The sequence below is a fragment of the Salmo trutta genome, chromosome 29 (genome assembly GCF_901001165.1).
Source record: "Salmo trutta chromosome 29, fSalTru1.1, whole genome shotgun sequence".
Lineage (NCBI taxonomy): Eukaryota > Metazoa > Chordata > Actinopteri > Salmoniformes > Salmonidae > Salmo > Salmo trutta.
Genome location: NC_042985.1, coordinates 11332672 through 11347456, shown reverse-complemented (window position 1 = coordinate 11347456; position 14785 = coordinate 11332672). Strand labels below are relative to the sequence as shown.

Sequence of the window (14785 nt, the reverse complement as noted above, 5' to 3'; positions counted from 1 at the left end):
ATTATGGCCATCATGCAAAGGTGAGGGAAAAATATGAGAAACACATGAGGAGAAGCACCAAACACATAACGCTATGACAGGTATTATGTCCCCAGAAGACAATAGTGCCATACACAGGACATTGATTGATGCACAAGGGTTCAATAAGTCACAGTTGCCCAAAAGAAGCAAGATGAAAACTAGTGGTTACTTCTACTATATACTATCCTAACAATGAAGGGTAATATGAAGTAGGCTAGTAAAAACTCCAGAAAGAAGATAATTCCAATCACACAAAAAAGAAAAAAGACTAATATCACCCAACAGCACCCCCTGTCACATGGTAACTATTCCTATCTCCAGAGGAACTATCATCTCCAGAGGAACTATCATCACCAGAGGAACTATCATCACCAGAGGAACTATCATCACCAGAGGACCTATCATCTCCAGAGGAACTATCATCTCCAGAGGAACTATCATCACCAGAGGAACTATCATCACCAGAGGAACGATCATCTCCAGAGGAACTATCATCACCAGAGGAACTATCATCACCAGAGGACCTATCATCTCCAGAGGAACTATCATCTCCAGAGGAACTATCATCTCCAGAGGAACTATCATCACCAGAGGAACTATCATCACCAGAGGAACGATCATCACCAGAGGAACGATCATCACCAGAGGAACTATCATCTCCAGAGGAACTATCATCACCAGAGGAACGATCATCACCAGAGGAACTATCATCACCAGAGGACCTATCATCACCAGAGGACCTATCATCACCAGAGGACCTATCATCACCAGAGGACCTATCATCACCAGAGGACCTATCATCTCCAGAGGAACTATCATCTCCAGAGGAACTATCATCTCCAGAGGAACTATCATCTCCAGAGGAACTATCATCACCAGAGGAACTATCATCACCAGAGGAACTATCATCACCAGAGGAACTATCATCTCCAGAGGAACTATCATCTCCAGAGGAACTATCATCACCAGAGGAACTATCATCACCAGAGGAACTATCATCACCAGAGGAACGATCATCACCAGAGGAACGATCATCTCCAGAGGAACGATCATCACCAGAGGAACTATCATCACCAGAGGAACTATCATCACCAGAGGAACTATCATCACCTCTAGAAAAGCATTTGCTATTCAAACGATAGCACAAACATATCAAAACATCCTTAAGTGAAAAAAACAGTTGGCGTGACATGAGGCGTTATCCTCATATTGTGTTATTGACTGTACGTTTGTTTATTCCATGTGTAACTCTGTTGTTTTTGTCGCACTGCTTTGCTTTATCTTTGCCAGGTCGCAGTTGTAAATGAAAACTTGTTCTCAGCTGGCCTACCTGGTTAAATAAAGGTGAAATAAAATAAATAAAATAAAAAATCATCAAGTAAATACTCAGACTCAACCAAATCCATATCATCAGAAAACATTTGCTACTCAAATAATCTGTCAATTTTTTTATTTACCTGTACTTGTTTCTGTGAGCAGTCCCTCTCTTCTCTGTAGTGCGTTCTTCCTCTCTCAGGCGTGGGTTACTGATGTCGTGTGTGTTGTTGCTGCCTCTCCCAACCTGTTGGTAATTAAGAGCAGTGGGCGTGAGGTCTGAGGATACAGAGGATTAGCCCTCCTGAACCACTATGCTACTGACATAACTCACTGACTTCAGCTGCTTACCTGCTGCTACCCAGGCACCTGTCGACTGGAAAGACCCAAGGAAAACCGCTCCCATTACACCATCACCACATCCCAAATGGCACCCTATTCTGGTATTCCCTATACAGTGCATTATATAGGGAATAGGTATGGGCCCTGGTCAACAGTAGTGCACTACATAGGGAATAGGCTGCCATTTTTGACCACCCCCAGGGTATGTTAAGGAGGGTGAAGCATTGCAGAGAGTTCAGATATACATATATTTTGTAGAACAGATATAACCCCAAACCATAACACATCTACCTCAAATACCTCTGCACATTGATCTGGTACTCCCTGTATATAGTCTCCCATTGATCTGGTACTCCCTGTATATAGCTTCACATGTATCTGGTACTGGTACTCCCTGTATATAGCTCCACATTGATCTGGTACTGGTACTCCCTGTATATAGCCTCACATTGATCTGGTACTGGTACTCCCTGTATATAGCTCCACATTGATCTGGTACTCCCTGTATATAGCTCCACATTGATCTGGTACTGGTACTCCCTGTATATAGCTTCACATTTATCTGGTACTGGTACTCCCTGTATATAGCTCCACATTGATCTGGTACTCCCTGTATATAGCCTCACATTGATCTGGTACTGGTACTCCCTGTATATAGCTCCACATTGATCTGGTACTGGTACTCCCTGTATATAGCCTCACATTGATCTGGTACTGGTACTCCCTGTATATAGCTCCACATTGATCTGGTACTGGTACTCCCTGTATATAGCCTCACATTGATCTGGTACTGGTACTCCCTGTATAAAGCCTCACATTGATCTGGTACTGGTACTCCCTGTATATAGCTCCACATTGATCTGGTACTGGTACTCCCTGTATATAGCCTCACATTGATCTGGTACTGGTACTCCCTGTATATAGCCTCACATTGATCTGGTACTGGTACTCCCTGTATATAGCTCCACATTGATCTGGTACTGGTACTCCCTGTATATAGCTCCACATTGATCTGGTACTGGTACTCCCTGTATACACCTCCATTCTTGTGTATTTTATTTCTCATGTTACTATTACATTTTTTTATTCTGCATCATTGGGATGCAGTAAGGTCTACACCGGTTGTATTCGGTGCATGTGTCAAATAACATTGTATCGACTATATCTGTCATGTAGAATAGGGAGTTAAGTCAGCTCTATATGGAACATATCTGTCTCTCTGTATAGAAGAGCGAGGAGCAAGTTAGTTTTCCCTGTGAGCTTGTAACTCGTGACTCCAAAAAGATGTCTGATGTTACAAACTATGAGAAGACAGTGTCAAATGTTTGTACTAGATATTCAACTGGGTATTCAATTGGTTTGATTAATGAGAAGGCCAACAAGGAGAAGAGTAATCCTTCCATTCCTTCCTTCCTTGGCAGGCCAGGCCAGGGTGTTAAGAGATTCTCGGTACACCCATGCTGTGTAAAGGTGGTAAACAGAAGGTAGACAGAGGGAAACAGAGCTCTCCAAGAGCTAGACAGTGTGACGTCACTAAGAACCCTCCTCTGTAAGACACGTTTAGCTCAAATGTAGCAGTGACACCAACTGACCATGGTCCATAATCTGGTACGCCAGGCAGGCAGGAATAAAAATATTTATTCACTTCAGAAAATACAGAATTCCTGGTAAATAGGACTTCAATTCAGTCAAATATCAGTTGGAGAGAGTAACTACCAAATAGCTGTTTGTAGAATGAAGAACTGATTTAGTAATCCTTAAAGAAAACCATAAAAATATACAGAAAAAAGGATTGGCAGGAATTGTTTTAAGAACAATGTTACATTTTTTTGTCAGGGTAGAAATACTCTAAAGAAAAGCCAATATGTCACTTGTGGATATTTCGTAAATGGCAATCAGAAATAATCAAACATAAGTAAATTTCACTCCTCTGTTTCACTTCTCCAGCAGGTCTTGTTGCAGTAACTTGCTGAATACACTGCTAGCAAATGACCAGTCCTTTCCAGAGCCAATATGGGTGTCAGTCAGGGTCCGAGGCAGTCCCCTCGGTCCAGGGCTGTGGCCCAAATCTCATCTGTGGGGCATTGTGGTAAGACCCAGTCCTGGGGGACCGTGGTGCCGTCTGGGTGGTCCACTGAGACCAGACAGAGGTCCCACTCTCTCCTAGAGGAGAAAGACAGCAGGTGAGCTAAAACATAGGATACTGAAGTACTTTAAAAGTGCATGCATCCTTCGTTCCTTGATTTAATGACTGGTTAAATATCACTGGTTAGATATGCTTTAACAGTAAAAGCATTGGTGGAGCCCTTTCATACACTTGACATACACTTTTAATGAATGAAGGAAGAAAAGGAAGGGTGCAGTCTTAAGGTATTTGAACAGGGCCTTAGTGGAGGTAAATCTCTAAGTCTAGTAAAATGCTTGTGTGACACAAACCGTATCTGTATTAAGGCTGGTAGTGAGCGTTCTGCCTGTGTGTAGTACTCTCTGAAGGGCTGTAGGGGGTGGTCAGAAGGCATCTCATCTGGAGGAGAGGAGGGGAGAACAGTCACATTAAGATAAATGGTTATTCAGATATTAACTTATAAAATCAGAATCTCTAAATGCTGTGTCTGTTTTCCTCTTATTTACCAGTGGTTCAGAAACTGTGTGCCATGAGATGACCAACCTAATACCTTTTGAATTGCTGTGTTACAGTTAACTAAATAATGTGTTTATTTTCACGACCCAAAATAAACATGCTACGTGAAAGTGGGTCCCGACTCTCCTTTTGGGAAAAACCACCAGCCTTTATACGGTTTCTACTTACCTCCAAAGAGCATGCTATCCATCTCTCGTTTCCTCAGCAGTAGCCTCTCCCTCTCCTTCTTCTGTCGTTTCTCCAGGTCCCTCCTGCGCTCCTCCTCCTGCTCGCTCTCCAGCATCACCCGCAGGGCGTTCTCCTCTGCCCCATACACCCCTGTCCTCTTCCTGATCAGTGCACGCAGGCGCTCCACCAGCCCATCAAATGCTTGGTCGGCTTCTTTCTCCGGGAAGATCCCTGGTAGAGGACACAAACAGAGAGAAGTTTATGTTCAGTTGTCAGAAAACGTTTTAAAATGGAGTGAAACAGAGAGGTACTGAATGAACTTGTTCAATGAGAACAGAGATTTTTGACTATTGTTGTTGTGAAGTTGAACAGCAGTTGGCTAGACAAAAGATCTGAAGAGAAACTGTTCTACCATTATGGTGCTTCTCCTTACCTTTCCTGGAGGCTGCCTCCTTCCTGAGTTTGCGTAGCTTCTCCAGTGACCTGAGGATGTCCAGCATCCTCTTGGCATCTGCCTGCTTCTTCCTCACTTCACAGAGCACCGTGTCAGCAGCCAGCTTCAGCTCTTGCTCCTGATGGGGGAGGGGAGCACAAAAAAAGACATAGATAACAGAAGCCGTGTTCATAGTCTGGTTCAAATCAATACAGAAACACACACACACACACACACACCTCTGCAAAAAGCAGTTTCCATCAATGCATATTCAGATGTGTCCATGATTTGTGTATCAATCAACAGCTGTCCAATGAGCGAGTTAAATCAAAACGAAAGCAGTTAAGACAGTCTTGAAATTCACTGACACCAAACTAAGAACACGTGGCCACCTGCTGCTGACGTGTGTAACGCACATTACTTAGAGCAGGAGTGTGTCTCATCTCCAGTCCCTGGGGAGCACCACGGTTGCACAGTTTATGTCTAGCCCAACACACACGCTTCAAATTCTCAACTAAACATCAAACCCTTCCTTAGTTGAATCAGATGTGCTGGGCTAGAACAAAAAAATGCAACCTTTAGGTTTAAAGCAGGAGGGCTCCGGTCTGAAGGTGGAAAGGGGGAACTATCGATCAGAGATGAGACACTGAGTTTGACAGTGCTCCCTTTCAGTTCTCTCACCCTCTTCTTCTCCTCTACTTCATGGATACGTTTCATCCTCCACTTGTCGATGGCCGCTTCACGCTCAGCCACTCGTTCCTCGTCCTTCTGTTTGTCCTCCTCCTGTTCCACTTGTCGACGCCGCAGCCTGGCCCTTCTCTTACTGATGGAACTCAGTTTCTTTTGAAGACTTTCAACACACTCAGAGTCACCAAGGACCTTCAGTTTCTCTTGCAGATCTGTTTTCACACTCACTGCCTCAGCATAAGAATCCGCCCAGACGCTCTCGTTCTCCAAGTTGTGCTTCAGCGTTTCACAAGCCATGGACAGCTTTGAAACGAGCTGTATGGCACCGTACAGGGTGTCTCGTATGTGAGCCACGGAGACCTTTGGGTGTGTTTGCCTTGAATGAGGTTGTGCCGGTTTGGAGGTCTTGGCTGTTGTCCTCTCTCGGTTCCTCAAGAAATGTTTCAGCCACTGTTCGTCTTGCATCCTCTGAATGGAGTCTTCGTCTGGCAGCTGTGGAGCCGTAGGCCTGCTAAAACCTTGGTCACGCTGCAAAGCTTTTCCCATCGGAATCAAGGAGGGGGAGGCTAGGAGAGGTCTGCTACGATGTTCAGTGTAACCACTGTCCGCATGCTTTGGTCTAAAACTTGCATCAGGGTTTCCATACTGACTGTGTTGTGGACCGGGGCTAGGGTATGCTGGATTGTGATCAAATGATCTTTGGAAATCTGAAGTTTCCATGTTCGATTGAGCATCACCCACATTGTAGCCCTGAGCCCATGAGTTTGGTGGTCTCCCCTCATGTGTGTTGGGTTCCAGCTTTGGATGACTGTGGAAGGGAACTGGTTGTGAAGACATGGGAGGGAACTGACTGAATGCCGGGTTGTTGAGGGGCGGCGGCGGTATCGACGGATCAAAACCATATCGCGGGGACGACATATGAGGTGGTCCGTAGCCTTCAAATCTAGGCGGTGGTTGTGGAAAGGGGGGTCTGAAGCCATATCCTGACACGGGTGGAGGTGGAGTCCACTCTTGACTTTGAGGGAATCTCTGGTCGCTAACTGGGGCTTGTTGTGGTGGAGGAAGATATTGGGAAGGGTTTTGACCGGGCCAAAACGCTCCAGCAACGTTACTTGAACTCGGCATATTACTTTGAAACGAGGTTTCATATACTGGTGGTGGTTGTATCGGCGGCGGTCCGAGATATGGAGGTCCACCTCTAAGGTAAAACGTATCCGGACCTCCGGTGTTAGAAACGGGGTGCTGCCGTCCTCCCGACGTAGACTGGAACGTTGGTTTATCCATTTTCAAGAGCCGTGATACTGTGGAAAATAATAAACTCGGTTGTTTTCAAATGTATTTAGCTAGCTAACGACACTGTTGAATACTGGGGGCGACCATGTTTACAAGGTGACGTCGCACACCGGATATAGTACACGTATATCCGTTTTTTCTTTTTACGAAGCGAAAGACCGGGGACATCCCAATTGGCTAAAATTGGTTCCTCTCCTCAAATCAAATTATATTTGTCACATGCGCTGAATACAACGGGTGTAGACTACCGTTAAATAATTTTTAGGAGTCCATCCCAATAATACAGAGTAAAAACAAACGGCCTAGAATACGTTCTGTCATTGGCATCAGTCCTTCCGCACAATTGTCTTCGACTCCTCAGAAACGAGACCGTTTAAAAGAAAAGAGAAAGAAGGGTGATGAGGAAAGGAAGACACTTTAGACTTGAGATGCAGTTTCAAAAAGCAGACAAGGTCCCATTACTCTCAGCTGGCTTCCTTGGCTTGGCTTCTTGAGAGAGAGAGAGAGAGAGAGAGAGAGAGAGGGAGAGAGAGAGAATTCTACAACCACCTAAATTAAAGTGATTCCCAAACCTTCCATAACAAAACCGTCACCTACAGAGATATGAACCTGTAGAAAAGTCCCCAAAACAAGCTGGTCCTGGGGCTCTGTTCACAAACACAAACAGACCCCACAGAGCCCCAGGACAGCAACACAACTAGACACAACCAAATCATGAGAAGACAAAAAGATAATTACTTGACACATTGGAAAGAATTTACAAAAAAACAGAGCACACTAGAATGCTATTTGGCCCTAAACAGAGAGTACACAATGGCAGAATACCTGACAACTGTGACTGACCCAATTTTTAAAATGTTTTTTTATTTATTTCACCTTTATTTAACCAGGTAGGCCAGTTGAGAACAAGTTCTCATTTACAACTGCAACCTGGCCAAGATAAAGCAAAGTAGTGCAACAAAAACAAACAACACAGAGTTACACAAACAAATGTACAGTCAATAACACAATAGAAAAAATTTATATACAGTGTGTGCAAATGTAGAAGAGTAGGGAGGTAGGCAATAAATAGGCCATAGAGGCAAAAATTATTACAATTTAGCATGAAGACTGGAGTGATGGATGTGCAGATGATGATGTGCAAGTAGAGATACTGTGGTGCAAAAGAGCAAGAGGGTAGTAATAATATGGGAGTGAGGTAGTTGGGTGTGCTATTTACAGATTGGCTGTGTACAGGTACAGTGATCGGTAAGCTGCTCTGACAGCTGATGCTTAAAGTTAGAGAGTGAGATATAAGACTCCAGCTTCAGTGATTTTTGCAATTTGTTCCATTCATTGGCAGCAGAGAACTGGAAGGAAAGGCGGCCAAAGGAAGTGTTGGTTTTGGGGATGACCAGTGAAATATACCTGCTGGAGCGTGTGCTACGGGTGGGTGTTGCTATGGTGACCAGTGAGCTGAGATAAGGCGGTAAGCTTTGAGGAAAATTAAGGAAAGCTTTGACTATGCACAGACTCAATGAGCATAGCCTTGCTATTGAGCAAAGGCTGCCGTAGGGAGGCAGGCTATGTGCACACTGCCCACAAAATAAGGTGGAAACTGGGCTGCAGTTCCTAACCTCCTGCCAAATGTATGTCCATATTAGAGATATATTTCCCTCAGACTACACAGACCCACAAAGAATTCAAAACTCCCATATCTATTGGGAGAAATACCACAGTGTGCAATCACAGCAGCAAGACGTGTGACCTTTTGCCACAAGAAAAGGGCAACCAGTGAAGAACAAACACCATTGTAAATACAACCCATATTTATGTGTATTTATTTTCCCTTTTGTACTTTAACTATTTGAATATTGTTACAATACTGTATATAGACATAATATGACATTTGAAATCGCTTTACTCTTTTTTCACTTTTGTGAGTGTAATGTTTACTGTTCATTATTCCTAGTTTTTTTTCACTTTTGTTTATCATCTATTTCACTTGCTTTGGCAAAGTAAACATGTGGTTCCCATGCCAATAAAGCCCCTTAAACTGAATTAAATTGAGAAAGAGTGAGAGAGAAGTTCCTCTACTGCTCATAGATCATTGTTGTGACATTTTTTACTCTTAACTAATATAAATATATATCTAATAATATATATATATAATATAAATATCTAATAATATAAATATATATCTAATAATATAAATATATATCTAATCATATAAATATTTACTCAGACAGCCCAATTCGGATTTTTTTCCACTAATTTGCAAAATATCAAGATTGGGCTGCCCGTGTAACCGCAGCCTATAAAAACTGATGAAGGTGCATGTTTTTGGGTGGCTAGGACTAAATAAACCCACCAGGACTGAAGAACACTGGACAACTGTAGTTCATCAAACAACCTCTGAACACTCTTAAGTGATTCATATATTTATTAAAGTCTCACATTTACATAGGTTCACAACTATTCAGAGCAAAATAGGGTTGCTGCCACACAGATGGCATCAGTTCTGATGGACTGTACATCACACAATTGCCCAATTCTAAATCAAGACCTTACAACCAAGTGGGAAGGTGTTATTTACCACATACAAAACCTACTTGAACGCCCCTCCAACTGGTAATTACTAGTGGGAAACTCATCTATCATCCCTGAGCGCCAACTTCTCCCACATGTTGACCTCTGACGTCACCCACTAAGGAAATGACCTCGATAACAGCATTTTAGGCAGTTATATGCAGTAAAACATTATTTATAAAAAGCTATCTATTAATGTTTTTGAACACATATGTTTACAAGCATGATAGCTGTACTTTTAGTTTATGATTGACGCAGCTTGTTTGCCATTAGCCAATCAGCGTTTCTCAACGAGTTCAAAGCATGTGAATGCATCCAACTGTTATTTACGACTTCACAGCTGGTAATTACCACCTTCCCACTTGGTTATGAATGCAACATAAGCCCCAAGATAAAGTCCCTATGTACTTGTGTAGATTTGAAAGGTTTGGATGGGTGTAACCAACATCACAGAAACCCATAAGAGAAAGACTAAACTGTTACCATATTGCTAACACCTATCAAATCTTCTGAGATCTACACAAGTGCCTAGGGGTTGGGGTCTAGGGGTCAAAGTGGAATTGAGCAAATTATCTAGATTCTAGGCCCTTACTGTCTGAGATTTCAAAACGTTATATCTGTATATAAAGTGTACAAAAAAGCCCAGCTTCTTTTAAAGAAACTGCATTGAATGAACAGTTTTTCAGTGTATAGTGTTGAGCAAATCAGACAATGCATTTCTAAAGACTGGTATGTTTCCATTCAAAAACACCAGTGATGTCATGGCTTCATTAAATGTGTAGGTAGTTCTAAACGGTTCCATAAAGAAACGTCAAAAACAACCACAATGGGAAAATGTGTTGAAAATCTGACATTATCAAAGCTGGTTGGGATCAATTCAAGCCCCCCCATCTCGAGCCTTCATATCTTACACGTTTCATCTCATACATGGCATACTAACTGTACATACAGTATACTAGTAATTCCAGTGTTGGATATTTGAAATCCACCACAGAGCAGCCAAACTGATCTTTTTTGAAAAAGTTAACAATTTGACTATAAATACTTGTTCTGTAAAGAATGCTGGTTTCTATGACCTGGCTGACCTCGTGAGAGAGTTGTGAAGAAACAAAATGGCTTCCTAAATTACATCAGAAAGACATGGTGGTTAAAACAAACAAACAAAAAAGTATCCTATCTTTACCTTAATCCTTGATTGTCAAAAATAAAATGGTGTCAAAATGAAATAAGAGAAAATAGATTTTGGACTTGTTACAATCCATTTCCGTTAAGGTTTCCCAAACAAGTACTTATCACAAAGAGACACTAGCTACTTTATGAGAAAAAGTAAAAGTATCTTTACATTTAAACAGGATAATGTTCTCTCTCCTTTTCTCTCTCTCTGGGAAAGATGGGTAGAGAATACTTGGTTAATGTTAATTCTTAAACCTTTGCAACAATATGGGAACAAACTTTTTCCGATGTATGAAATCGCATAACCTACATCCTCATGATCAACACTGATGTAATTCAGATGACATAATTACATTTGAAGTTACAATAATGGTATTTGTAAAATGCCATAGCTTATTAAATTGAAATGATGGCAATTTCTGAAGTTCCATTTTGGACTGTTAGTTGTTGGCTGCATCCGCCTGCCTTGGCCAGCTCTCCTCCTCTATCCCAGAGTCATACTCCTCTTCAGACTCTTTAGCAGGTGCTCTGAAGACACACAAAAAAATATTAAATCCTGCTGCAAATAAATGAAAAGTCATGGTAAAATACTGTATTTTCAATTAAATTGCTGTGAAACCACACCATATAAGATTTGCATGGGTCGTCAGATCCTCAAAAGGTTCTACAGCTGCACCACCGAGAGCATCTTGTAAATGAGAACTTGTTCTCAACTTGCCTACCTGGTTAAATAAAGGTGAAATAAATAAAAATAAAAATAAAATCCTGACTGGTTGCATCACTGCCTGGTATGGCAACTGCTCGGCCTCTGACCGTAAGGCACTACAAAGGGTAGTGCGTACGGCCCAGTACATCACTGGGGTCAAGCTTCCTGTCATCCAGGACCTCTATACCAGGTGTTGTCAGAGGAAGGCCCTAAAAATTGTCAAAGACTCCAGCCACGCTAGTCATTGACTGTTCTCTCTACTACCGCACAGCAAGCGGTACCGGAGCGCCAAGTCTAGGTCCAAGAGGCTTCTAAACAGTCTCTACCTCCAAGCCATAAGAGTCCTGAACATCTAATCAAATGGCTACCCAGACTATTTGCATTGCCCCCCCCCCCTCTCTTTTACGCGGCTGCTACTCTCTGTTATTATCTATGCATTGTCACTTTAATAACTCTACCTACATGTACATATTACCTCAATTACCTCGACTAACCGGTGCCCCTTGCACATTGACTCTGTACCTGTCACGAGTCCTACCGACGGTGGCGCCCCCTCCTGCTCGGGTGGCGCTCGGCGGTCGTCGTCACCGGCCTATTAGCTGCCACCGATTCCCTTTTTGTTTTTCCCTTTTTTTATGTTTTCTCACCTGCCCTGAGTTAGTCATTAGGAGGGCTATTTAGTTCAGCTGGCCCGCTTCCTATTGTGCGGGATTGTCTTTCTGTGTGTCGACATTAGTTTGCTCGACTGTGCTTGTGTTGCTGTATTTTTCCCTGTTGTTGGGAGCCCTTTAATTTTGTACGTTGTGGTTAATTAAAATTACCACACCGTGTTCGCTGCTTCCTGCGCTTCTTTCCGCCACACCACAGACAAGCCGTTACAGAATCCCGCACCACTAAGAGCATGGAATCAGCGGGAGCAGCGGGCACTCCACTACCCTCGATGGAGGAACGTGTCCTTCATAATACATCGGTCCTGCATCGCATCGGATCCGCCATGGACCAGGTGATGGAGAGGATGGACCGATGGGAGAGGAGTGGTATCCTCTCTCCACCTACACCCCCCCCGATACAACCATCTCCTCCTCCTACGACGTCTGGCTCTGGCGCGCTTCGCCTGGCACTCCCGAGGGAGTACGATGGGACGGCGGCTGGGTGCAAGGGGTTTCTTCTCCAGTTAGAGCTGTACCTGGCCACCGTCAGGCCTGCTCCTACAGGAGAGGAGAGCGTGAGTGCCCTCGTTTCCTGCCTGACGGGCCGAGCTCTGGAGTGGGCTAATGCGGTCTGGAACGCTCCGGACTCGGCGAGGGACCACTACCCAGAGTTCACCCGCCGCTTTCGGGCTGTTTTCGACCACCCCCCCGAAGGTAGAGCGAACGGCTGTTCCACCTCAGGCAGGAGACGAGGAGCGCTCAAGACTTCGCGCTGGAGTTTAGGACCTTGGCTGCTGGAGCGGGGTGGAATGACAGGGCCCTCATAGACCACTACAGGTGTAGTCTCCGGGCGGACGTCCGCAGGGAGCTGGCCTGTAGGGACACCAATCTGTCCCTGGACGAACTGATTGATATGTCCATACGGTTGGACAATTTGCTGGCTGCCCGCGGGCGTTCGGAGAGGGTCCTGCCCGTTCCACCCCCGGGCACCCCCGCCCCTACCCCTATGGAGGTGGGGGGGGGCCGTGTCAAGGGGCACCGGAGGAGGTGGCTTCTCCTGCACCAGCTGTGGTCGGAGAGGACACACGGCCGACCGGTGCTGGAGGAGCCAGTCTGGGAGTCGAGAAGGCAGGCAGAACACTTCTCGGTCACCTCAGGTGAGTCAGCACCAGACTCGCCCAGAACCCCCTGTTGGTCATGTGTTTTTGCCTGTTTTATTTTCTAACTTTTTTCCCTCTTCCCAGCATAGGGCGCTAGTCGATTCGGGCGCAGCTGGGAACTTTATGGACCGTGGACTTGCCATTAAGCTGGGCATTCCACGGGTGCCGATAGATTCCCCCTTCCCCGTGCACTCCTTAGATAGCCGACCATTAGGGTCAGGGCTAGTCAGGGAGTCTACGGTGCCGCTGGACATGGTAACGCTGGGGAGTCATAAGGAAAGCATTAACTTTTTCCTTATTGATTCACCTGCGTTTCCGGTGGTGCTGGGGGTCCCCTGGCTGGCTGGTCACAATCCCCTCATTTCATGGAAACAGGGGGTTCTCCAGGGGTGGTCGGAGGAGTGTTCAGGGAGGTGTCTAGGAGTTTCCATAGGTGCCACGTCGGTGGAGAGTCCAGACCAGGTGTCCACCGTGCGCATTCCCCCTGAATACGCCGATTTGGCGATCGCTTTTTGTAAAAAGAGAGCGACTAAATTACCACCTCATCGACAAGGGGATTGTGCGATAGATCTCCAGGTTAACGCTACGCTTCCCAGGAGTCACGTGTACCCCTTGTCACAAGAGGAGACGGTGGCTATGGAAACATACGTCACGGAATCCTTGGGACAGGGGTACATTCGGCCCTCCATCTCACCCGCTTCCTCGAGTTTCTTTTTTGTGAAGAAAAAGGAGGGAGGTCTGCGTCCGTGCATTGATTATAGAGGTCTAAACGCGATCACGGTGGGGTTTAGTTACCCACTACCTCTTATCGCTACGGCGGTGGAATCATTTCACGGAGCACAGCTCTTCACAAAATTGGATCTCAGGAGCGCGTATAACCTGGTGCGTATCAAGAAGGGAGATGAGTGGAAAACCGCCTTTAGTACCACATCAGGCCATTATGAGTACCTCGTCATGCCGTATGGGTTGAAAAATGCTCCAGCCGTCTTTCAATCCTTTGTTGACGAGATTCTCAGGGACCTGCACGGGCAGGGCGTGATTGTTTATATCGATGACATTCTGATATATTCCGCCACCCGCTCCGCGCATGTGTCCCTGGTGCGCAAGGTGCTTGGTAGACTGCTGGAGCATGACCTATACGTTAAGGCTGAGAAGTGTGAGTTTTTCAAACGAGCCGTCTCCTTTCTGGGTTATCGCATTTCCACCACGGGGGTGGTGATGGAGTGTGACCGCGTTAAGGCCGTGCGTAATTGGCCGACTCCAACCACGGTGAAGGAAGTGCAGCGGTTCTTGGGCTTTGCCAACTACTACCGGAGGTTTATCCGGGGTTTTGGCCAGGTAGCGGCTCCCATTACCTCACTGCTGAAGGGGGGGCCGGCGCGTTTGAGGTGGTCGACGGAGGCGGACAGAGCCTTCAAGAAGTTGAAGACACTGTTCACCGACGCGCCCGTGTTGGCGCACCCGGACCCGTCTTTAGCGTTCGTAGTAGAGGTGGACGCATCCGAGGCTGGGGTGGGTGCCGTGCTATCACAGCGCTCGGGTGCGCCACCGAAACTTCGCCCCTGTGCTTTCTTCTCAGGGAAGCTCAGTTCGGCGGAGCGAAATTACGATGTGGGGGACAGGGAGTTG

The 14785-nt window shown here is 45.3% G+C and overlaps 2 protein-coding genes across 3 annotated transcripts in view; both read right to left on the bottom strand.

Annotated features, from left to right (window-relative positions):
• Positions 1–3281: 3281 nt before the first annotated feature.
• LOC115166907 (programmed cell death protein 7) lies at positions 3282–7014 on the bottom strand. 2 transcript variants are annotated; one of them, XM_029720825.1, is made up of 5 exons: positions 5601–7014; positions 4920–5058; positions 4487–4717; positions 4114–4201; positions 3282–3840 (listed from the first exon to the last, which is right to left on the bottom strand). In XM_029720825.1, the coding sequence occupies exons 1-5, from the start codon at positions 6888–6890 to the stop codon at positions 3702–3704; spliced, it is 1887 nt and encodes a 628-aa protein (XP_029576685.1). In that variant the 5' UTR covers positions 6891–7014; the 3' UTR covers positions 3282–3701. The 2 variants fall into 2 exon arrangements, with proteins under 2 accessions (XP_029576685.1, XP_029576686.1); XM_029720826.1 differs by having other exon boundaries at positions 6759–7014.
• A 2267-nt stretch (positions 7015–9281) lies between these two features.
• LOC115166895 (ATP-dependent Clp protease ATP-binding subunit clpX-like, mitochondrial) overlaps positions 9282–14785 on the bottom strand; it is a 31304-nt gene continuing 25800 nt past the window's right edge. Inside the window, exon 14 of the mRNA XM_029720801.1 lies at positions 9282–11168. Within this exon, the coding sequence (XP_029576661.1) occupies positions 11081–11168 (88 nt within the window). The 3' untranslated portion in view covers positions 9282–11080. The remainder of the gene's footprint in view (positions 11169–14785) is intronic.

What these genes read in the sequence shown, in the direction of transcription:
- LOC115166907 (XM_029720825.1), bottom strand. Translation starts at nt 6,890, where the DNA reads ATGGATAAACCAACGTTCCAGTCTACGTCGGGAGGACGGCAGCACCCC. An exon ending in AAGTAGAGGAGAAGAAGAGG is followed by an intron (nt 5,059 to 5,600) that starts GTGAGAGAACTG and finishes CTCCCCCATCAG; the next exon opens with GAGCAAGAGCTGAAGCTGGC. An exon ending in GGATAGCATGCTCTTTGGAG is followed by an intron (nt 4,202 to 4,486) that starts GTAAGTAGAAAC and finishes CCTCTCCTCCAG; the next exon opens with ATGAGATGCCTTCTGACCAC.